Source organism: Aquarana catesbeiana, linkage group LG01 (genome assembly GCF_042186555.1).
Source record: "Aquarana catesbeiana isolate 2022-GZ linkage group LG01, ASM4218655v1, whole genome shotgun sequence".
Lineage (NCBI taxonomy): Eukaryota > Metazoa > Chordata > Amphibia > Anura > Ranidae > Aquarana > Aquarana catesbeiana.
In genome coordinates this window covers 109,170,813-109,196,447 of record NC_133324.1, presented here as the reverse complement: position 1 = coordinate 109,196,447, position 25,635 = coordinate 109,170,813, and the positions used below count along the sequence as shown (strand labels likewise).

Genomic DNA, 25,635 nt, shown 5'->3' with positions numbered 1-25,635 from the left:
TTCTTTCTGGTAAGCAGTTTATTTGCTCAGTTACGCTGAAGAATTCGGGTGTCTTATATCAAGAAGAATTTAGACAGAGGAGGATACAATTTTATGTCTTTTATGGGACTTTTTCTGTTCATTTCTTCTCAAGTTTTTGCGCTGCACTTTACTTTGTTTATTATGTTATTTGGGCTTGGTGTTAACCCTTAAGTGTTCAGCCTGCAAATAAATTCAGTTTGTTTATGTTTTGCGCTGATTGTATACATCTTTTGCCTTAATAAAAAGATGGACAGATTTGTGGCAAGGACAAAGGATCCTCTTGCATGCGGGACAGATGCGTTGGTGATTCCGTGGCATCGGTTCTCACTGATTTATGCATTCCTGCCTATTCTGCTACTGCCACGACTCCTTCGCAGGATCAGGCAGGAAAGGAAGTCGGTACTTCTGGTCCCCCACTTGGCCCAGGAGGACTTGGTATGCAGAAATAGTAAGGATGACGGTGGGTTCCCCGTGGACCCTACCGTTACGCCCAGACCTGTTATCTCAAGGTCCAGTGTTCCATCCTGCCTTACAAATGCTGAATTTGACGTTTGGCTATTGAAACCCACATTCTGAAGAATCGTGGGCTTTCAGGTCCTGTGATATCTACCTTGATCAATGCAAGGAAGCCAGCTTCCAGAGTAATTTATCATAGAGTCTGGAAAGCTTATGTATCCTGGTGTGAATCCAGGGGTTGGCATCCCAGAAAATAGGTGATAGGTAGAATTCTTGATTTTCTACAATTGGGATTAGAGATGAAGCTGGCCTTGAGTACCATCAAGGGCCAGGTCTTGGCCTTTATCAGTATTATTTCAATGGCCACTTGCTTCGCAAACTTTATGCAGGGGGTGACGCGTCTTAATCCTCCGGTTAAGGCGCCCCTAAACCCCTGGGACTTGAACTTGGTTCTGTCTGTTTTACAGAAACAGCCTTTTGAACCAATACGTCAGATTCCTTTGGTCTTGTTGACAAGGAAGTTAATTTTTCTGGTAGCCATTTCTTCTGCTAGAAGAGTATCAGAATTAGCAGCTCTTTCCTGTAAAGAGCTTTATTTGATTGTACACAAGGATAGAGTGGTGTTGCGCCCTCATCCTAGTTTTTTACCGAAGGTGGTTTCAGATTTTCATCTAAACCAAGACATTGTTCTGCCTTCCTTTTTTCCAGATCCCTGTTCTTCGGAAGAAAGGTCACTACATTCTTTAGATGTAGTAAGAGCAGTCAAGACCTATCTGGAAGCAACTGCTCAAATTCGCAGAGCGGATGTTTTGTTCGTGCTGCCAGAGGGTCCCAATAGAGGACAGGCAGCATCAAAAGCTACCATTTCTAAATGGATTCGACAATTGATTATTCAAGCTTACAGTTTGAAACAGAAGATTCCTCTGTCTCAGATCAAGGCACATTCCACAAGGGCTATTGGTGCTTCTTGGGCAGTGCATCACCGGGCCTCTATGGCTCAAATCTGTAAGGCCGCAACCTGGTCTTCAGTCCATACATTCACCAGATTTTATCAGGTGGATGTGAGAAGGCATGAGGATATCGCCTTTGGGCGTAGTGTGCTGCAGGAAGCGGTACAAGGTCCTCAGGTCTGATTTACACCCTACTTGGTTGTGGTTCCCCCCCCCCCTCAGATAGCATTGCTCTGGGACATCCCATCAGTAATTACTGAGGCTCTGTGTCCCGTGATGTACGAGAAAGAAAATAGGATTTTTTTTATAACAGCTTACCTGTAAAATCCTTTTCTTTTGATGTACATCACGGGACACAGAGGTCCCGCCCCTCTTCTAATACACTTATATTGCTTTGCTACAAAACTGAGGTATCCCTGTAAGGGGAGGGATTATATAGGGGCTTGAACGTCCTGTTTAGGGTGTGACCAGTGTCCAATCACCTTGTGATACCCTATATAACCCATCAGTAATTACTGAGGCTCTGTGTCCCGTGAGGTACATCAAAAGAAAAGGATTTTACAGGTAAGCTGTTATAAAAAATCCTTTTTTTTTTCTCTTTAAGAATTACAGCTTACCTTATTCAGATGTTTAATTCTGCACCCTACAGCAAGGAAAAATCATACATAGTATTTTTTTTTTGTTTGTTTATGAGGGGGTTAAGTGACTGTATTTGCCATAATTTAAGTAGAACTAAAGGCAATTCTCATTTCATTTTGGATAGCGTAAGAGAGGGTTTTTACTTCACTTACCATAGTCAAAATGGGAAGTGAGAGGAAATCCCTCCATACTGAGTGAGTCCCTGGTTGTCACCAGAATTAGTGTCCCCATTGGAAGACTAGTGACAACCCAACATTTGTGTTTTTCTTTTACTTGTAATTTTACACTTTTGATGATAATGATAAACAGTACAAATAGGGTAAATCTCCCAAACTGAGTCACAGACTGCAATAAAAAGCTGACAGGGGTTCCAGTCCCTCTCAATTCTACTCAAAACAGAAAAAGTTTTGCCTTTAGTAATAATTTAGCCTTGTCTGTACTGTACAGGTTGATCTTAATCTATTGAATTGGATTTGAATACTGTCTGTCATAACAAAGGGTTAAAGGTGTAGAGGTTGGGCCTTCATGTTTAGTATATCAAGGAGGACAGACTTGGGATAGGCTCACTCTAACATTGTTCAAAAAACCTTGCAGTCAGCCATGACACTTCCTTCCTTCCTTCCTTCCTTCCTTCCTTCCTTCCTTCCTTCCTTCCTTCCTTCCTTCCTTCCTTCCTTCCTTCCTTCCTTCCTTCCTTCCTTCCTTCCTTCCTTCCTTCCTTCCTTCCTTCCTTCCTTCCTGTGAAAGAGAACACATAACACTAAACAAAATAGAGTGGGGTTTTCCCGAATCTGGCTGCAAAATTTGAAATACACTTTAAGGCTGGCCATACACTATACAATTTTCTTATTCAATTTCCTTTAGATTTACCTTCAACTATGTAGTGCAAGGTTTTGCCTGATTGCATACAAATTTAAAGGGTTTAGGTTTGACTTCATAGTTTATGGTTTTGGTAAATCTAACGGAAAGTTGAACAAGAAAATTTTATAGTGTATTGCCAGCCAAAGTCATAATGTGCCTCAAGCAAATGAAGTCAAGCAGCTCAAATATCTACAGAAACATTTATTGGAACCGCTGCTAAAGCGGTAATAAACACTGCTTGGTCATTTTTACCTACAGGTAAGCCTATAATAAGGCTTACCTGTTAGTAAAATGAATATCTCCTAAACGTACACCTTTAAGGAGATATTCATCCTGGATGCAGCAAGTTACGTCAACAATGCATGCGCTCGCTCTGAAGGTCCGGCATACTCTGCCGAACCCTCATAGCTTCATGCTGGAACCGAGGGCTCCTGTGCACATATGCAGGAGTGACGTCATTGTAGCTCTGGCCAATCACATAGTCAGAGCGTGCAAACCCGGAAGAAAGACTGGGGGAAGATGTCAGCCCTCTCAGCACATTATGCTAGTGCCTTGCAGGTGATTTTTTTTTTATATTATTTTTATTACAGCCACAGTTTACGACCTCTTTAAGGCCTCATGTACACTGCTGCTGGTAAACGGACGTTTAGAAGCAGTTGGGTGTTTTTTTCAGCTGCCCCCTAACTCTCCTCTTTTATCTTATCAGCACATGTACACTGAGTCGTTAATAGTTGTTTCCAGGCAGTTGAGGTTCAAAGCAATTTTTGTAAAGCAAACGTCGCTTACTAGTTGTCAAGTTTGATCGTTCAGGAGAGGTTTTAAAACGTCCTGTGAGACCCCTTTCACACTGAGGCATTTTTCAGGCACTTTTGGGCTAAAAATAGCACCTGTAAAGCACCTAAAAAATGCCCCCCCCCCCTGCAGCCCCAGTGTGAGAGCCGGAGTGCTTTCACACTGAGGTGGTGCGCTTGCAGGATGTTAGAGAAAGTCCTGCAAGCAGCATTTTTGGGGTGCTCCTCCACTGCTTCTGCCTATTGAAATGAATGGGCACTGCTTCCGAAGTGCCTGCAAAGCGCCTTGGCAGCGGCGCTTTTTGGGCGCTATTGACCCTTTCCTCGGCCACTAGCTGGGGTTAGAGGAGGTCCACCCAAAAAAAAAAAAAAAAATATTTAAAGCCAGCAGCTACACATACTGCAGCTCCTGGCTTTTAATAATAGGACACTTACCTGTCCTGGAGTCCAGCGATGTCGGCACCGCAGCTGATGATCAGCTGTCGGGTGCTGCCACCGCCATTGCTGGTAAGGGACCCCAGCAGTGTAGCCTTACGGATTCACGCTGGGAACCCTACTGCACATGTGCGTGGCCCCGCTCCTCTCTTCTACTGGCCCAGTGGCAGGGGGAGGAGGAGGGAGCCCCGTGGTGACGTCATGGCCTGTGGCGCGGACTCCCAGAAGTAGGAACAGGATATCTGTCAAAGACGGGTATTCTGCCCCCCCCAGAAAGGTGCCAATTGTGGGGAGGGGGAGAGGAGACAAATGAGTGGAAGTTCCACTTTTTGGTGGAACTCTGCTTTAAAAGCGCCCCGCTAGCAGCCGAAAAGCACCCTTAAAACGACAGTAAAGCGCCGCTAGAACTAGCGACGCTTTACCGCTAACGTGGCTGTGCTAGCAGTGTGAAAGGGGTCTAAAGCCAAAACCCCAGATTATAGACATGAATGTGCTACTGATAAAGAGCTATTTTTGATTTTTCAGTAATCCTGCGGCTCAATCACTTTAATTCATTAGATAGGAAAACAACACAAATATGTTGTTTTTTTTTTTTTTCTCCAGTTCAAAGTTTTAAGATGATTGTCTGTTTCAGATTATGTAAATCATGTCAATGTAACGGAGATGGGACTAACTACAAACGGTAGCAATAAAGGTAAGACAGAGCTGTTAACATGACTTCCTCTAGTTATATCTAGATATCAAATATTGTACTGCCATCTCAACAAGGCATTTTAAAATTGTGAAAAGTAGGTCTTTCCATGAAAATCTGACATTCCTATTTTTGTAGATGCAGGAGACCATTTCTTTCACCTGACAATTTCTTATATCTCTCAGCAGTAGAGGGCATATCTGCACTTTACTGGCTCTGACTAAAGCAAATTTGGTTTGAGTCCTGCACATCCAGAAGTTTCAGGTTCCTGCCTGCCTTTGCTGGTCTCATCTGCCGCTCCTTTTTCCAGCCATTACATCACTGTTATGTGTGCAGCTCTTGGCTATAAAAAAGAAATAAAATAAAAATACTCCCCTGCAGTAACTCTACTACCACTACTGGGGAGGCCTTCCCAATGTTATTTAATATATAATGCAAGCTAGCAGGATATAACATCTGATGGGGAATATGTTCACTAAGGTAGTGATGGCGAACCTATGTCTCGCGTGGCACGCAGAGCCCTCTGTGGGCACGCCAGCTATACCGGGAAGCCGCCACCACTGTCGGCGCTCTCTAACCCCCACCCCACACGGCGAAGCTACAGGAGTGAGAAGTGCAGTGGCGCTGTGAAAAGGGTAGAAGCGAGTGCGGGCTGTCAATGTATTTCCCCCGCTCGCCCCCCTTCTTTCAAGCAGCACTGGACAGTGGCAGAGATCGCTGCCCGCTCGATTTCATCCTGCCTCCCTATTGGCTACAACCAGGGACCAATGAGGAGCCAGGACAAGTGCACCATGGGACATGTAGTCCCGGAAGACTATGGGTCTATTTTATTGTCCAGCCCAGCATCACCACCCGGAGAGAGAGGAGTGATTGCTGCAAGGGAGAGAGACTGGAGCAGCATGCTGTGAGCCAGGGGACAGACGGCTGCAAGGATACCGCCCCTGCAGTGCCATTTGTGGGTGTTGCCACGGGCAATCGAGAGTGAGAAGACATCTGTTCAGTGTCGCTGGGATTGGCGAGAGGCCTTTGTGACCGTTATCTGTGGCTGTTACTAATTGCAGTGTTGGCACTTTGAAAAAAATAAGTTGGTTTTGTGTCGCAGTTTGGTCACTCGGGCTCAAAAGGGTTCGCAATCACTGCACTAAAGGATAAATACCCCATTGATTTTTGGCTTAGTAGAACGGTATATATCAAAAGTAGTCAGTTCACTATAAACATGTCTTATTTAAAACATGCTTTAAATATTTATATTTTGTGATATTCAGCACTTAAATTTATTGGGTTTTTTTTGTTTTTCGTTTTTTTTTTTTTTATGTCATTTTATCATACTTTATTTTACTGTCTAACCCTGCACCAGAAGATTGTCACACAGAAACATTGTGATTCTTTAAATTCTTGATAATTGTCTCTGTTCACACTTCACGCTCAGTCGCTCTATGACCTATGCTCAAAAAATACATGAGCTTATTTTTTTTTTTTTTTAACTGACAATTTTTTATTATTTTCCACAGAAAAACAATACAGCATTATAGCATTGGGTACAGGGAGAGAAAGAGATCATATTGTCACATTTCAATTAGGCATAAAATCACCCAAACGTTGGGCGGAGAAGCCTTTCAGTATAAACAGTTAGTGAGAAAGTGAAGTGGGTCTACTGGATTATAATACATCTCAGACATTGTATCTGTTAGTACCCTTTGCATAAATGTATAAATTCACAAAAAGAAAAAGGAAAGAAAAGAGTAGAGAAAGGAAGAAGAAGGGGGAGGGGACGACCACCCATCTCCAGAACCCGGGACAAGTCGGTGGGGGATGGGTCATAACTACATAAATGACACATATCATTAGGTCGCAGGAGTCTCCAACAGAACCCAGGGTTCCCAAATACGGTTATGCTTTTCAAGAGTATCATTTAATGAGGCTGTAAGATATTCCATTCTCTTGACATCTCTGATCCTGGAATGCAGCTCAGTCAGTGAGGGGGTCTCTCTCTTTTTCCACTTTAGAGCCACCAAACAACGTGCTGCAGTGAGCACATGGGCTAGGAGTTTTTTGGATATTTTAGAGAAGGTGGCAGGTGGAAGGCCCAAGAGAAAAATCCTCGGATCAAGGAGCACCTCAGCATTAAAGATGGTCTGGAGTAGGGATTGTACCATACCCCAGTAGGGGATGATTAGAGGGCAGGTCCAATAGACATGAAATAGTGTTCCCCTATCCTTATAGCATCTCCAACAGCGGGAGTCAGCCGTGGGGTATATGGAGTGGAGCAGGTCAGGGGTCTGGTACCAATGAAATAGAATCTTATATTGATTTTCTTTATAAAGCGTGCATATGGAGCTTTTAGTAGCCTGGGTCCATATGGATTGCCAGGTCTTTAAGGATAAGTCTGTGCCCAATGCCTGCTCCCACTTAGCCATATATGAATGTCGCGGTCCATCTGGTGAGATGTCAGTGACCAGTATCTGATAGGTGCGGGAAATCATGCCTTTGGGGGACGAACCCTCCAAACATAGCTTTTCAAAGTCTGTTAGAGGAGAAAATCTTAAATTCGACCTCAATGATTGTGCATAGTGGCGTATTTGTAGGTAACTGAAAAAGGCCTGTTTGGGAATACCAAAAGTCTCTTGCAGTTCTTGGAAGGATCGTAGCATTCTGGTTTTAGGGTCAATTAGTTGTCCATAGCGGAATATGGCCTTATCCATCCAGAAATGGGACATCTGTGAGGTTAAGCTGTCAGGGATATTGGGTGTAAATAGGAAAGAAGTAACTGGGGTAGATGTAGTGGAGAGCGGATATTTCAATTTGGCCCGTCGCCATAGTGTATGTAAGAGAGCCATTGGTCCTAGCAATTGTGCGCTGCCGGGAGGAATATCAGAGCTCCAGAGCATGGAGTTTGGGTGTATGGGGGCTAGCCACAACTTTTCTATCCGTGTCCACCTATTGTAAGCATGTAGGGTGCACCAGGAGGCTATAGGCCTTAATTGAGCTGCTAGATAATACTTAGCTATGTTGGGGAACGCCAGTCCACCTTGGTTACGTGGAGCATATAGAACCGATCTAGCAACGCGGTGTCTTTTGTAATTCCAGAAAAAGTTTATCAGGTCACCCTGAAGTTTTTTTAGATGTGAGCATGGGATGGGGATAGGGAGCGTCTCAAAAAGATATAGAAGTCTAGGTAGTATTGTCATCTTCAAGGTTGCAAGTCTACCAAAGAGGGACAGTTTCAGAGATTTCCATTTAGTTAGAGAGGCTCTGATAGAAGCGAACATTTGGGGGAAGTTGGCCTTGTATAGAGTATCGTATGTGGGTGTGATATGTATTCCCAGGTATTTTAAGGAAGAGGACCGCCAAGAGTATGGGAATGTTTGTGAGAGTGTTGAAAGTGTATGGGGGGATAAATTAAGAGGAAGAACCTCCGTCTTAGAACTGTTAATTTTATAACCCGAGAGGGTGCTATATCTCTCCAGCTCCACTTGTAAGTTCGGGAGAGATATGCGGGGCTGGGTGAGAGTGAGGAGAACATCATCCGCAAATAGGGATATCTTAAAATCTCTAGTACGAACTGGAATACCATGAATACTTGGGTTATTTCTGATATGGGCTGCTAGTGGTTCAATGCATAGGGCATATAAGAGAGGGGAGAGTGGACAACCTTGGCGAGTCCCATTAGAGATCAGAAAGGTAGGGGAAGTGGCAAAGTTAGTACGAACCTGGGCTGTTGGGGCCGAGTATAGATGGGTGATAGCTCGGAGGAATGGGCCCTCAATACCAGCCCGGTTGAGAGTCGCGAACAGGAAAGGCCAGCCCAGCCTGTTAAAGGCTTTTTCGGCATCTAGACTGAGCAGTACTGCCTCCATTGTGTTCCTGTTCGCGACCTCCACCAGGTCAATAACTCTACGGGTGTTATCCCCAGCCTGTCGACAAGGGATAAAGCCCACCTGGTCCCTATGGACCAGGGACGGCATGAAGTTGTTTAATCTATTTGCCAGTAGTTTCGTAAAAATTTTTAAGTCTGTGTTGAGAAGTGCTATCGGTCTATAATTGGACGGAAGAGTGTGATCTTTCCCTGGTTTTGGGATTAGTGTCAGGTAGGAGTTTTGCATATCTCTGGGAATGGGTGTGTCAGAGAGAAATGAATTAAAGAGATTTGTCATATGGGGAAGTAAATGTGGTAGGAACGTCTTATAATAGAGGTACGGTAATCCATCAGGTCCAGGGGCTTTATTATTTGGCAACAGTTTAATTGTTTCCGCTATCTCCTCCTCTGTAATGGAGGCGTTAAGAGTCTCCAGAGCAGAGGAGGTAAGCCTAGGAGTGTCCATTTCCGCTAAATAGGTATGGATGGCCTGCGATAGGTCAGAAGGGGGTGGGTTGTGCGGAACATTCGGATCATTATACAGTGCAGAGTAGAAGTCGTGAAAAAGTTGTGCTATTTTGTCAGGGTGGGACTGAAGGACGCCATTTGCCTCCCTAAGTTGTGTAGTAGTAGTTGTTGCTGCTTTGTCGCGAAGTTGCTTCGCCAAAAGCGTATGTGGTTTGTTGGCTTTGTCATAATAAGTCTGTCTAAGCCTAATCAACGCCTTTTCTATCTTACCCAGTTCGATGTCCTTCAGTCCAGCCCTTATACTAGTGAGTTCTCTAAGAATTGTTAGGGACGGGGATATGAGCAAACGTGCTTCTAGATGTTTAAGTCTGTCTAAAAGGGCGCTACGTGTTGCATTAGCGTTTCTTTTCAAGGCTGTGGAGAGCGAGATGCATTGGCCTCGGAAAGATGAGGCGGAGATCTCAGAGGAGCAGTTTTCCACAAAGTACAGCTTCAAAGTTTGCTCTAATTCTATTCTAGAAGGATCATGCTTAAGTAGAAAATCATTTAGACGCCAATGGCATTTACGAAAGGAGCTTGGGGAGAGTGCCAGGGAGAGTGTAATCGGGGCATGGTCTGACCAAGAAATGGCTTGGATGTCTGAGTTCGTACATGTTCGCAACGTCGGGGCATTAACAAAGAAATAATCAAGTCGTGAGTGGGACATATGGGGATGAGAGTAGAAAGTGAATTCTTTAGCTGATGGGTAGGTGGTACGCCAGGCATCAAACAGGGCATATTTCCTAGTAAGTTGGCGAAACTGGGTGGCTGCTCTATTGGCGGTTACTTGGGATTTCCTCTGAGCCATTGAGTGTTTATCAAGACCCGGAGAGTGGACCAGATTAAAATCTCCTCCGATCACCAGGTATTGATGGGGGGTCTTAAACAGACGGTCAAAGACCCTAGACAAAAAGGGGATTTGATTCGTATTTGGGGCATAGACATTGCAGAGAGTGATATTCACCCCTCTCCAAAGGCCTCGGAGGATGAGGTAGTGTCCCAATGGGTCAGAGTATAGAGATTGTAACTGGAAGGGGGAGCCTTGCCTAAAAAGGATTGCTACCCCTGCCCGTTTATGTGGGCTAGAGGCCTGGTATATGTGAGGATATTGTTGTTGTGCAAATGTCATGGTGCCCGTTTTATCAAGGTGGGTCTCCTGAATAAAAATAATGTCAGCTTTAGACCGCTTGAACTCTCGTAGCGCTAGGCTTCTCTTAACATTTGAGTTAAGGCCCTTTACGTTTAGTGAAAATATGTCAATCATGGTGGGTGATTTGTGAAGAGAAACGGTAGCTTACCTAGCGGATGTAGTAGAGTCTTGGAGTATAGGAGGTCCCTATAGTGGGTCTCCATGGTGATTGCGTTTTGGAGGTCTGCGGCCCCCCGAACATGAATCCGGTCCCGGAGATGGGCGGCGCCCAAAAAGTTGAAGAGGGGGAGAAGAATGAGGATAGTAGTAGGAGAAGAGCAGAGAAAAAAGTACAAAAAACAGAAAAAAAACACAAAGGTTAGTGCAAAATGAAGGTTAGTTAACCATTCACAATATAACCCACCTATACAAAATGATGGGGTGGGGAACTCCGGAGGGCCCCCTCTGACACGGGAGGCAAAAGTGCCATTGCCAGAGAGAGTAGAAGAAGGAGCCATTCGGAGAGCCCCGGGGGGGAGGAGAGGATGGGCCCAAGGAGGGGATAACCCCCTTCCGGAACAGCCTGCATCTAAATTCAAAAAATTTAAAGTTAAATAACAGGAAGATTATGGAACCTGCAAGCGTCAACTGGTAACCGACATATCTATACTTGTGACTATGGCCCATATATAAGAATAACCCATTGAAGCTATTGATTCGTAAGATTTGGAGCAATAGTAAGATATGTTTTGTGAATTCAAAAACGATGATATAAAAATACAAGTATAAGAGATATCTCTCTTCGTAATAGTATACCCTCCCAACTAACCATGCCCCACCTCTGAGACAGAAAATAGAAGGAAGAGGAAAGAGAGAGAGTAAGTGAGTAGGTGTAGGTAGATGCAGAAAGGGTGAGATGGGAAGGGGAAGGGAAAGGGGGGGGGGGGGAAGAAAGAAGGGAGAAAAGGGGAAGAAGGAAAAAAAAAAAAGCATGGGGGGGGGGGAGGATGGCATAACCCGGCTAGCTATGCAAGACCTATCTAAACCTTATAGTCACAATCATACATGTGATGTTAACTTAAGAGAATCTGGTTGCTGAGTAGGTCCATACTATGGATGAGTGGGATAAGCAGGATATGTCTCGGGGTTCTCAGGTAGAGAAATAGGAAGAGACAGACCGTGTAAATCTGGAGTCAGACATCTAGGCAAGGAAGGGATTCAAATGGGCAACAGTTCATCCCTGACGAGGTGGTGGGGAAGGGCCCCCAGATCGCGGTCTTGTGCGTTTCCTGCCTGTGACTTGGATCCAAGGTTCTGAGCGAGGTGGGGGTGCTGACAGCGGTTCCCATCCAGGGGTAGGTGGTACCGGAATGTCCAATTCTCTGCAGAAAAATTGAAGATCTTCCGGGTATCGGAGGGTTGTGGACTTTCCATCTTTTTTTGCCGTGAGGCTAAAGGGGAAACCCCAGTGATAGCGAAAGTCATGTTCCCTTAACAGGGTGAGGAGTGGTTGCAAAGATCTTCTTTGTTGGAGGGTGATCCATGAGAGGTCTGGGAAAAGTTGTAGGGAGGCCCCGTCAAAATCAATGGCATGCATATTTCGCGCCTTTCTCATAATGTCCTCTTTGAGGGTGTAGTTGTGTACCCTGCAGATCACATCTCGCGGGCGGGATCCTGGCCCACGGGGACGAAGAGCTCGGTGTGCCCGATCAAGCTTAACTCGCTGGTGTTCTGGGCGACCTAGAATGCTGTTGAAGATGGCTTGCAAAGTCACATTCAGGTCTTCTTCTTGTGTCGCCTCAGGTAGGCCTCTGACCCTAATATTGTTACGCCTACCTCTATTGTCGAGGTCTTCAAGGTGGCGTTGGAAGTCTCTAAGGGTGGCGGCTTGTGAAGTTAAGCGATCATGTATTTGTGAGATTTCAAATTTAGTGTCGTTTGTTTCTTCCTCTAAGGATGCGACTTTGGTGGACAACTGGTGAAGATCAGTGCGAAGCATGCCAATCTCAGTTCTACAAGTGTCCCGCACTTCTTGAATTAGCATACGGAAGTCCTGTTTTGTGGGCATACAACGAACGTAATCTCGCCAAGATGTACATGCTTCAGGGTCAGGGTCAAAATCTGATACAATGTGGGCATGGGAGCCCTGCACTACAGCTGAATAGGAAGCTGGCATGGGGGGTCCCCTCTGAGGTGGAATTGAAAGGGGGGTAGTGCTGGAGTGCTTAGCTAGCAATGGGCCCTGCGGGCTCTTCGTGTGTGAATAAGCCCCCTGGGATCCTGATGTCCTTGGGGCCTGGGAAGGTGCTGGAGCCTGGGCTGTGTCCCTCTGGAGGGGGGAGAGAGAGGAGGTTCTGTCCCTATGCGGTTGAGAGCGTTGTGGCAGGGAGCGGGGGTCCCATTCTGGAGCACAGGAGTCACAGGAGGGGGATGGCTGGCCGAAGGATAGAGAGGGCGCAGGCCCTATGAGGCATGAGGGGAAAGTCTGCGATAGGCTGCCCAGTATATGGCCTCCGGAGGGGGGGTCGGTTGAGAGGTCAGCAGGGGGGAACGGAGAGTGGGCAGTGTGTAAGTCGCCCTCGGATCCATACCTGTTGCTCCTGTGGTCTGGGGAGGCTTGCAGAGGAGGAGATGGAGAGATTGCTGCGTGTGGCGCCGGCGCCATCTTGGCCTCGTGGTGTCCGGCCGTAGCTCCCTGCCCGAAATACTCGGTAATGAGTGGTGGGGGGACCGAGGAGGCACGGGTAGCATGTCCTCTGGGATCCGGTTCCTTATTTTTGCGCGGTTTGCCCATGATTAGTGGCGGAGAGATGCAGGTTCCAGCTCTATGCAGGCAGGCCGGAGCGGGAGCTTCAGTGAGACACGTCTGCTCGGGAAGCCATCCAAGCCACGCCCCCTACATGAGCTTATTTTTGAGCATATTCAGGCATTTTGAACCCATTGACTACAATGGGAGTGCCTACAAACATGATGCATGCGGTTTCCCACAATTTTGTGCACGTTTTTGTGCCTCTGCTTTTCTTCCCTGAAGCTTGATTCACATGCTTAAATGCGTGGAAAACACATAAAAATGTTTCAAAATCACCAGGAACATGCACTGCTCTGCTAATGTTTTGCTCTGGTGTAAATGCAGGCCTAGTGTGCCTTCATTTACAGAACAGTGAATGTGCAATTTTACTGAGAAAAAACACATTTAAAAAAAGCTTTTTTAAAGTGGAACTTTAGTCATAAAATTAAAGCGGAGCCCCACCCAAAAGGGGAAGCTCCGCTTGTTTGCTTCCTCTCCCCCTCTACATTTACCACTTTTCGAGAGTGAGGGAGTGGACAGCTGTCAAAACCAGGTACCCACGCCCATTTCCAGGTAAGATCGCTGCACAACGATTGCGGTGATCTACGACATTTCTGGCCCCTCCTCCTCTTCCCCCATTGCCTTCTGGGAGACATACAGGTCCCAGAAGACAGCGAGACCGTTCAGAAAGTGCAGCACTACTAGCACATGCACAGTATGATACATGCTGTGAAGCCGGAGGACTTCAGTTTCCTTAGTGATGATGCCGGCGCCTGCACCCACAGCCGATGGATGAATCGGCTACGGGTGCCGACATCGTGGGATACCTGGACAGGTAAGTGTCCTTATATTAAAAGTCAGCAGCTACAGTATTTGTAAATCACATGGAATGGGAGATCACATGGACAAGCTTAAGCAACACTTCTGCACCGGTTATGGAAAATAATTTTCTTTATCGCACATCACGGGACACAGAGCAGCTATAGTAATTACTATCTGGGTTATATGCCACCTATGGGTGAATGGACACTGGCACACCCAAAAGACAGGAAGTCCCACTCTATATAACCCCTCCTACATAGGAAGTACCTCAGTTTTTTTCGCTAGGGTCTGTAAGGTGGTGGTCAATGATGTGATACATGTGCTCTAGGAGCATACTTGGAGGTCTGGACAGTTCTATTAAGAATCATGGACTTTAATCGGATCCATTCGAAAAAGCTGTCAGCCAAAATGGATGGTACCAGAGCCTCATTGGAAGGAGAGAAGATTCCTCGAGGTTTGCCTGTAATGCAGCCTTATGGTGCTGGACCCCAGATTAAGGGGGGACCCAGTCTCTGAAAGTCTTTTATGACAAAGCTTCCTGTGCTGGGTGAAGATTGGACTCCTGTTATGTTCATAGTCCTGCAGCAGGAATGGTAAGTCTGCATTTGTTTGCAGTTTCTCTCTTTTTGGAAAAAAAAAGAGAGAGTTCGTACTGTCTGTTCTCCCAGTGGCCACGGGGAGCAGTGTGCTGTTAAATCATGCTATGTACTCTTACTCATGTGGGCTGCTGTTTCTTCTCCAGCCACTAGAGGGCGCAGGCTCACTCAGTATGGCCTATTTTTAGATAGGCAGGAAGGGTGGCCATGTGACAACAGGTTCATTAGGCCTCTGGAGACATAGCAGCAGCCCATGGATACTAACAAAGTGTGAGTACTTACTATGGGCGAACTGTGTGAAGACCAGCCCTGATTATATGCTGCATATTTACTGCTTATCCAGGGGGACTGTACAACTGTAGATACACCCCTGGATGGTTAGCAGTTCACTTTAAAGTGTTGTTGACTGCTCTGTAGGCAGGTTGCTTAAATGCATGTTTAAATATAGACGTTTGGAAAAACACGAGCATGGGTGCATTTTAACGAGTTGTATCTCCAGTGTAGTGCATATGTGCTTGGCTATATCATGCAGGACTAGTATGGGGCCAACTGCAGTTAAGCAGGTGCTTGCTTGCAAACTAGCTGAATCGCACGGTTGCTGGAACACACAGTTGCTGAAGATACCGTACATGATTTTACATATTCTCGTAAATTTACATGTTATACATGTTTGCATAAAGATACATGATCATGGTTGCACAAGGAAGCATGGTTGCACAAAGATGCATGGTTATTCATCTTTGCATAACTATACATGGTTATATATGATTGCATAAGGATACATGGTTGCATAAAGATGCATGTTTGGACATGTTTGAATAAATAGACACGGTTATACATTGTTGAATAAAGATACGTGATCACATAAAGATGCATGTTTTTACATGTTTTCTTGGATATACATGGTTATTATACATGATCGCATAAAGATACATGGTTGCATAAGGATGCATGTTTAGACATGTTTGTATAAGTAGACATGGTTATTCATGATCGCATAAAGATACATGGTCGCATAAAGATACTTGATCGCATAAGGATACATGGTTGCATAAAGATGCATGTTTATACGTGTTTGCTTAAATATATATGGTTATACTTGATTGCATAACGATACTTGATTGCATAATGATACTCGATTGCATAAAGATACTCGATCGCATAAGGATACATGATCAAATAAAGATTCGTGGTTGCATAAGGATGCATGGTTTATACATTTCTGCATAGATACGTGTTGTGTAATGTTGCATAAAAAGTTTCATAAACGCATGTTTGCTTATTGCGAAAATGCTTGTTTTCATGGGCACATGTTGCATGAATGTACAGTGCACGCTTTCATATTTTGCCTAAATGCATAGTTGCATAAGCACATGCTTCCATAAATGCATATTGCTTAAACACATGCTGGCATGTCTTAATTTGTACTGCGTAAGTTTATTTACATTAAGCTGTATACATATGTACTTATTTGCATAGGACTACATGCATATGGGCTTATTTGCCTGGGGGTACATGCGTGTGTGCTTATTGACCTTGTACTGCATATATAAATGCATGAATGGCAAGAATACTTGTATACCTGCATGTTTGCATACCTAGGTACTTGCATACCTAAGGGGTTGCATAGAGGTAAACCAATATTGTTTTAGGCCTGCATCCTTGGAGGATTGTATATTAGGTTGGATAATATAGTTGCTGCATTATTTACCTGTTATACCAGTTATTTGGTTCCAGAGAGGCAGCCGGGGGAAGCAGGGGCACCCCTCTCAGGTTAAGGGATCTGGCGGTGTCCACATCTCCCCCTGTCGGGTGCATCTGAGCCACTGTGGTGTTTGGCATTGCAGTGTTTTCCTGGCGCATTCATTTTTCGTCAAACTGTGGCCGCATCACCTTGATCATGCCTGATCTCGGTTGATCGAAGCCTAAGCAGGATCAAGCCTGGTTAGTATATAGATAGACTGCCCGGGGATACCAGATGCTGTAAGCTTTCCCCACCTGGGGGAGGGAGGCATCTGAGGCTGCTGGGTTTTGAGAGTATCTCAGGCCAGAAAATCTTAGGGCAGTCTCTGAGGTGGTTTGTTCCATCTTTAGCCAGCAGAAACCTGGTAGGTTAAGTGCACCTATTAGGACTGTCTGGGTCTGTCACAGAGTCGTCAGTCTTTTGCCTTGCATTTGCTCTTGGAGCAAAAGTTATGGGTTCATTATTGTGAGACAATTTAATGGTAGCAGTTCCAAAGCCAAACAGGGACGTGAGGTCTATATTAAGATCTCAAGCCGCTGAACATCCTTCTGTTTCAGATAGGCTAGACTGTTCAGTGATGACCTCTCTGCAAGAGGTAGATTTCGGGGTCCATAATCATCTGTAAATGCACATCTTCATGTGGTGGTTTGCTTCCAGGCTCATCAAAGATTTCTGTAATTGCAGTGTAAAGCCGTTTTTTTGGGAATCTTCCCTTTGGGTTGGCCACAGCTCCTGGAGGGTTCTCAAAGCATCTAGCCCCAGTGCTGGACTTGCTGAAGACACCTCAATAATCTTTACCTCAATAATCTCTCTAAAGTGACTTGAGGCTGGCTACAGTTCAGTGGGCTTGGTCTCCACAAGAGAGAATACTGTCCAATACCTTGGAATTTTTGGCCAGTATGCCTTGCTCTGGATTATTGGACAAACCTGTTGTAGGTTCAATCTGGAAATGCCTCTGCAGGCATATATATATATATATATATATCAACCACCAGGGCGGCACCAGAGGTCATGCGACTCAGGGAGCTGTACCACATTCTGTCTGGGACAGTACAAGTGCTGTCTCTATCACCAATACATATTCCAGGTATAGGATAGTGGCAAGCGGAACTCTGCAGGGTAATCTACTAGATTCCAAGTTCTACAACAGTTTGGTACAGGTGTGTCCGGGACAAGACTCCCACTGCCAATAAGGGTACATGTACTGGTAGCACCCCCGTTTCAGATTGTTCCACATCTTTTGCGAAGAATCCGTAAGGTGGTAACACTGATATTAGGAAGACAAGGGGAGGGGTAAGAGCGTGAGGGCAGGTACTGAGGCTAGCCACACGAATGCTCAAACCCCCAAAGTTAGTAAGGGACTATCTCGGTACTGATAAATGCAATTACAAAACTTAGATAAAAAAATTATTTATTACATATAAAAAGAAGGAAAAAGACATACAAAAATCACATTAAAATGATTGCATAAACAATTTACAAATACTCAGAGGTTTCCCCAGAGGTATCTGTTGGTGAAGTTTTTCCCGTAGATTAACCAGACCTTAACTAGTTTCACGGTTCAAACACCGCTTCATCAGGAGGAGTAATCTATAAGACAAGTAGTCAGTTGAAACACAAGAACATGTAATGAGAATTTATGACAACATCAAGTAAATAGATACAGTTCAGCAAAAACAATGGAAAGTTGCTTACCCAACAGGTCAATTGCCAGGTACAAAACCTGGCTGCTCAAAAATCACCCCCCGCGGTGGACAAGAGGGAATGTGCAGAATTAAAATCTACATGAGAATAAGGGTAAGGTTGGAAAAAACATTGGATCAGATGTTACCCATATATGGCAAGAAAATGTGCTCCAGGGAAAGGAAGGAAGGGTGGGGGGGGGAAGGGGAGGGGAAAGAAAGGGAAGAGGAGGGGGAATGGAGCAGTGAAAAGAGAAAAAGGAAGGGGGGGGGGGAAGAGGTGAAAAAAAAGAAGGGGGGGTTTGAGGGAGGGAAGGGGGAGGGAAAGGGGGGGAGTGGAAACTTAGTAGGGGAGGAAAAGAGAGGGGAAGGGGAGGGGGACGTGGTAAAAAAGGGGTGGGAGGGGAAAAAGGGGAGGGGGGAAGAAGAGGAAGAGAAAAGGGAGAGAGACGTGGGAGAAAGAGAGGGATGGGTCAGGGAGGAAAGGAGTGCATATAAATTGCCAGAAATGTGTAGTGTAACCCACCTTTAATAGGATCTGGAATATCTTAATTAAACATGTATAATGCTCCAGAGGGGAGAGGAGAACATGGTAAAGAAAAGGGCAAGTTGCATACAGCAAAGTTGTGTATAATGTGCGGTTACCACAGCAAGCTGTGGAACTACAAGTACTCCCAGGACACCACTAGATGGTTATCAGCTGTGAATATTAGAACATAGCATAGAGGCCTGATGAGGGTGCCTTCTGTCCGTGGCCAGACTAGAGCCAGTTAGCATCAGGTATATCTGTGAACACGAACAATGAGAGATATAGGTACACGGCAAGTATGCAAGGGTAGGGGGGTAAACCCACCCAAATTTACCAGACGGGACAGAAGTCCTACCTCTCTGTACGCTCTCACTCACGACCCCCCTGGAGACACCCGGCCGCACAGCTCACTAGCGGGCCGAGGCCCGATAAATGAACTCCCCAACCCGGGAGGCATGTATATGCCGCCTGAATGGTGGCATGTGGCTTCAATGGGTCAGAGTCCCCACTCTGTGCAGGTGTGAAAATAACGCTACTGCGCAAGCATGCGCCGACTGGGCCAATCAAACAGGGAAGCTTAAAGCTCTGGCGGCGCAAGAGAGGAATGGTTTCCAAGGAAACCATCCTCTCCAGGGGAGTCACAAGTCCGCCGCTACGGGGAGGGAGACAAATAGCAAGGATGCACCAGCCATACCAGTAGGGGAAGCAAGTCTCCAATAAGCAGATAAAACATACAATACAAAATCATATTATATTCGTTATGACATTAATTGCACATGGTAATATGGGGCAGTTAGTCCCAATTCTAAGTAATGCTTTATTGAAAAAATAAAACTGAACAATTTTTGAAATTTAACTCTAACTGGGCTATCAGAATCAGGTGAAGGATGACCTGGGTGACCCCAGGGGGCTGGTCCTTCTTTTTATATGTAATAAATGAATTTTTATCTAAGAATTGTAATTGTATTCATCAGTACCAGGATAGTCCACTACTAACTTTGGGGGTTCGAGCATTCGTGTGGCTAGCCTCAGCAGCTACCCTCATGCTCTTACCCCTCTCCTTGTCTTCCTATATCATTTTGGATGATGGTACTTTTTTATGCCTAGGTTTAGGTGTCCCTATTTGAAGCTATACTCAACAAATTTATGCAACACTGATATTAGTGTTGGCCGAATTAGCCCAGGGGGGCTTGGTACACAGACATAGCGAGTCCTGCGTGGGTTGCTCCTTGGACACTCCCAATCTAGCAGGACCTGATGGCCTCGAGTCCTATATCACAGCACTGTTGAGCCCCTGGAATCCAGCTTTGAGGAACTTCAATTACAGGACTTGAAAATATTTTTTTGCCTGGGGTGAAGCCGGAAAGTGTCACCCGCAGAAATATGTGGGTGGGAGATTTTCTTTTTCTTCAGTAGAGGAAAGGAGTTTGGTTTTAAGTACCGTTAAGGGTCAGAGTTCGTCCCTATCCATTTTTTCCCAGGGCCGTTGTTTCTCACTTCTTGTATCATACCTCATACAGCATGTACCTTGGACAGTCCCGCCTGTCAGGCCATTCTTGTGTCCTTGGGACTTGAATTGATCTTGTGTGTCCTTGCAGAGGCCACTTTTTGAACCAATCAGGGGATTCTGTTGGTCCTTTTATCTCAGAAGGTGGCTTCTTTGGTTGCTATCACTTCACTTCATGCAAGGAGCCATTCTTGGTCTCGCATCATAAGGTGATGTTGCATCCTCATACTTTTTTAAGCCTAAAGTGGTTTCTAGTTTTCACTTGAATCAGGACAGTGTCTTGCCTTTTTTTATTTTTCTCCTAATTCACAGTCGTCAGGAGAAAAATCGCTACCTACTCTAGAGGTAGTTCAGACGCTCAGGGTCTACTTGAGTTGTCGGCACGAGTCAGGAATCCTGGTTTGTGCTGCCAGAAGAGCCCGGGAAGGGCAGGCATCATCCAGGTCGAATATTTAGCAGTGGATCTGCCAGTTTATCAATGGTGCCTATGGTTTAAATGGCAAAAAAAATCTTTTTTTTCTGGGGAGAGATTCTCTACCAGGTGTGGGAGTGTCTTGGGCCATCCATCATCGGGTGTTAGTGGTCCAGGTGTACAAGACCACTATTTGGTCTTTTGTTTATACATCTACAGGGTTTTTACTAGGTCGATGTCAATCACGTAGAAGATACTGCCTTTGGCCTCATGGTATTACAAATAGCAGAGTAGGTCTTTCTTTGGTGGCAGTTTCTATGATGGTGTCTCCCTCCCCTCAGGGGCATTGGGACATCCCAGATAGTAATTACTATAGCTACTCTGTGTCCCGTGATGTACGATAAAGAAAATAGGATTTTTCCTACAGCTTACCTGTAAAATCCTTTTCTTAGAGTACATCACGGGACACAGAGGTCCCTCCCCTCTTTTGGGAATTGCTTGCTACAAAACTGAGATACTTCCTGTATAGGAGGGGTTATATAGAGGGGGGACTTCCTGTCTTTTGGGTGTGCCAGTGTCCATTCACCTATAGGTGGCGTGTAACCCAGATAGTAATTACTATAGCTACTCTGTGTCCCGTGGTGTACTCCAAAAAAAGGATTTTACAGGTATGCTGTAGGAAAGATCTTATTATTTAAAGGAGCCATAACTTTAATTTTATTTTCAATCTGCATTAGAGCAATTTCATCTTTCAGTATATTGCACAGATAAAGGTCTATAATGTGTATTTTCTTTGTTTCTCTACAGTCATTTGCCCAAATAATGGAGACTCCACACCATTAAATGAAACGGTGGATTTCGTTTTTGGAAACACTACAGGATTCACGCTATTCCAAATGTGTTGGAATAAAACAAATACTGTTCCACTTTATTTGATCATCATACTTCTGCCTCTTCTCAACTTCCGTTCGCCGTCCTTTTTTGCCAAATTTAATGTTTTAGGTATAAACCTGCAAAGTTTGGATGTCCTTCCCATCCATACCTCTCCCCCGCTCACCTTTCCTTTTTATTTTCCCTTTCCTCTCTGCTTTCTTCTACAATCTCCATTTTCCTCCCTCCACCACTCCCAACTCTATAAATCTCTCCTAAAACAATATGCTTTTTCCCCATTATACTTCCTGATACTATAAGCTCAATTCTTACCACAGACTTGTCTATCCGTGACCCACTTGTTGAAATGGGAAATGAAGGAAAGAAATTTGCACGATTTCACCATCAACACAGACACTGCTAACAGGGAAATCAGCAATTATTTTCTCCCGGCAGAGGCCAGCGAGGGAAGCCATCCCAACCGGGAGTAGACTATGATTATCGCTAGTGATAAACGCAAGAGGATCTGTCAGGCTGGTTGTACCCAAGTTGATTGATCAACTTGGTACATTCAACCTGCCCATTAACGGTTTGAATCTTGGCCGGTTCCTGCTGAACCAGCCGAGATTTGAAACGTGTATGCCTGGCTGAAGACACACTACTGCACAGAAATCGCACTGCTGAATTTTCTGAGACATGTAAAACTGGCCATACAGGTTTCAGTTGGTTGTGAAATCTTAGCTAGATCTTTCAGCAATAATTTGAGTATTTACCTAAGCAATCTATCCAGCTGGTATCCAATCAGGCAGGTTTGTTTCTTACATGATAACAAAAGCTTGCCACCACTTTCATTTATAGCTGGCTATCGCAGTAAGCAGCATTGGGAGGCTAAAAAAGGTACCAACAAGTGTCTGGGGAATGCCCAGGAAAAAGCCAAAGTCTACTTACCACCAGCTTGCAGACAACCAAATTGACCTATCTAACAGTAAGCGTTAAAAAAGGGGTTTAGTCCGCACGCATTTGCAAACGCATGCGTAAGCCACAGAGCCACGTCACGGCACCCTTGTATCTGTGGTCCTAACACTAAACTATGAGTGTCCCCACAGTGGAGGCACATGCATTTAATGGATAAATGAGAGCAGGTGGCTTGAGGGGAGCCCACCCCTCCTTAAAGGTACAGGAGCACACCAAACACCCAGCAATAGCACAATGGCTGCAAAGGTGTTGGTGCACTGCTGGACCAATACAAACACTCACGTGATAACAAAAGCTTGCCACCACTCTCATTTATAGCTGGCTATCGCAGTAAGCAGCATTGGGAGGCTTGTTTCTTACATGACTTCATCGAATTAAAATTAGATTGTACTAATTAATCCTCCAGTATATTTTTAGATAGTGGACATAGAGCTTCCAGAGTATACATGCAGAGACTGTACACACACTGCCAGTACATTAATCCAGAACCCCGGTGCTGTACAGCCATAATACTGACCACTATAACAATGTGCTAGGAGGAAAATCAGCATGTTATTATAATCGGTTCTAATGCAATTTTATAACCCGAGTTATTTCTATTATAGGCACTGCGTCTGTACTATACTTGGTATCCCTAGTTACATATAAAGCTGTTTGTATTGGATTCCACTTTCATTTTCAGTGGGATGAACTACACAATTATTTTGTTCCTGGTAAGATTGTAAAATTTTATGTAATGTTGTTGAATACTTAGCTGATAATCATTTTCATCTGTCTGTGTGCTGCAACCTGTTGTTTGAAAAATGCCCCCCACCCCCCTGCCCCCGCGTGAGACGGGCGCCCTCCTTACCTGCCCGGGATGACTCCAATCTCCCCCCCTCCTCCCTCCCCTATCTGAGCCTGGGCGTGCTGGATGGCATCCATGTCACAGTGGCGGCTGGTGGATCGGTTGGTCTTCTCTTCCGGCCATGCACCCCCCTCCAATAGGATCACCTGACATTTCGGCCAATCGAGAAATGGGTCGCATGACCTGCTTCCTGATTGGCGGGGAGGAGATTTAGTGTGAAAATAGCGAATATTCAGTAGCTCTAATCGTGTGCTTCAAAAAAACCACCCCCCCATTGGAATCCATGCATCCCTGTATGTAGATCAGGGGGCCGGACGCATTGATATGGGGGGGCAGCGCCTGGGCGCTCCTTGTGGAGGGGAACCATGCGGAGCCTTCTTGATGCATTTGTATACTGTTGATTTTTGGATGCACAAGTGCCACTTCACTTCTGAACTACAGTGGGGACGGAAAGTATTCAGACCCCTTAAATTTTTTACTCTTTGTTATATTGCAGCCATTTGCTAAAATCATTTGAGTTCATTTTTTTCCTCATTAATGTACACACAGCACCCCATATTGACAGAAAAACACAGAATTGTTGACATTTTTGCAGATTTATTAAAAAAGAAAATCTGAAATATCACATGGTCCTAAGTATTCAGACCCTTTGCTCAGTATTTAGTAGAAGCACCCTTTTGATCTAATACAGCCATGAGTCTTTTTGGGAAAGATGCAACAAGTTTTTCACACCTGGATTTGGGGATCCTCTGCCATTCCTCCTTGCAGATCCTCTCCAGTTCTGTCAGGTTGGATGGTAAATGTTGGTGGACAGCCATTTTTAGGTCTTTCCAGAGATGCTCAATTAGGTTTAAGTCAGGGCTCTAGCTGGGCCATTCAAGAACAGTCACGGAGTTGTTTTGAAGCCACTCCTTTGTTATTTTTGCTGTGTGCTTAGGGTCATTGTCTTGTTGGAAGGTAAACCTTCGGCCCAGTCTGAGGTCCTGAGCGCTCTGGAGAATGTTTTCGTCCAGGATATCCTTGTACTTGGCGGCATTCATCTTTCCCTCGATTGCAACTAGTCGTCCTGTCCCTGCAGCTGAAAAACACCCCCACAGCATGATGCTGCCACCACCATGCTTCACTGTTGGGACTGTATTGGACAGGTGATGAGCAGTGCCTGGTTTTCTCCACACATACCGCTTAGAATTAAGGCCAAAAAGTTCTATCTTGGTCTCATCAGACCAAAGAATCTTATTTCTCACCATCTTGGAGTCCTTCAAGTGTTTTTTTTAGCAAACTCCATGCGGGCTTTCATGTGTCTTACACTGAGGAGAGGCTTCCGTCGGGCCACTCTGCCATAAAGCCCCGACTGGTGGAGGGCTGCAGTGATGGTTGACTTTCTACAACTTTCTCCCATCTCCCGACTGCATCTCTGGAGCTCAGCCACAGTGATCTTTGGGCTTTTCTTTACCTCTCTCACCAAGGCTCTTCTCCCCCAATAGCTCAGTTTGGCCGGACGGCCAGCTCTAGGAGGGGTTCTGGTCGTCCCAAACGTCTTCCATTTAAGGATTATGGAGGCCACTGTGCTCTTAGGAACCTTAAGTGCAGCAGAAATTTTTTTGTAACCTTGGCCAGATCTCTGCCTTGCCGCAATTCTGTCTCTGAGCTTTTCAGGCAGTTCCTTTGACCTCATGATTCTCATTTGCTCTGACATGCACTGTGAGCTGTAAGGTCTTACATAGACAGGTGTGTAGCTTTCCTAATCAAGTCCAGTCAGTATAATCAAACACAGCTGGACTCAAAGGTGTAGAACCATCTCAAGGATGATCAGAAGAAATGGACAGCACCTGAGTTGAATATATGAGTGTCACAGCAAAGGGTCTGAATAATTAGGACCATGTGATATTTCAGTTTTTTCTTTTTTAATAAATCTGCAAAAATGTCAACAATTCTGTATTTTTCTGTCAATATGGGGTGCTGTATGTACATTATTGAGGAAAAAAAATGAACTTAAATGATTTTGGCAAATGGCTGCAATATAACAGAGTGAAAAATTTAAGGGGGTCTGAATACTTTCCGTCCCCACTGTAAATATATACAAATTAGCTCAAATTAGCTGATCTCTATCCAGACATTCTGAATAATTTTACCCTCACCATGTTTTAATATCAATCGCTTCAGTAGGAACCACTGTCTGCTTGTTCCTACCTCTACTTCTGACATGCTGTGGCAACTTATAGCTACTAAACCTTTTGAAAATCTCCCACGTGTATGAGTGTTGGATTTATTCTTCTGTTTCAACAGAAATGGATGTTTTTTCTACAATTACTCCGGAGCAGGGCCGTCTTTAATATTGATTGGACCCTGGGCAAACATTTTCTTGGGCCCCCCCTCCCCCATGCAATTTCGCTCTCCACCTGAGTCTACAGTAAATAGCAGCTAGACTCAAAATCAGTTTACTGAATTAGATCAGGCAGTGATTGCGATTGGTTGCCAAAGGTTACAGAGTATCATTACCGCTCACTGACTGGCTACTAGAGGTTAC

General features: G+C 45.0%; 1 protein-coding gene across 1 annotated transcript in view; it reads left to right on the top strand.

The window, feature by feature from the left end:
* SLC38A9 (solute carrier family 38 member 9) overlaps positions 1-25,635 on the top strand; it is a 194,686-nt gene that overhangs the window by 154,247 nt on the left and 14,804 nt on the right. The window contains exons 8-10 of the mRNA XM_073622814.1: positions 4,788-4,847; positions 21,224-21,418; positions 22,867-22,974. Of these exons, the coding sequence (XP_073478915.1) occupies positions 4,788-4,847; positions 21,224-21,418; positions 22,867-22,974 (363 nt within the window). The remainder of the gene's footprint in view (positions 1-4,787; positions 4,848-21,223; positions 21,419-22,866; positions 22,975-25,635) is intronic.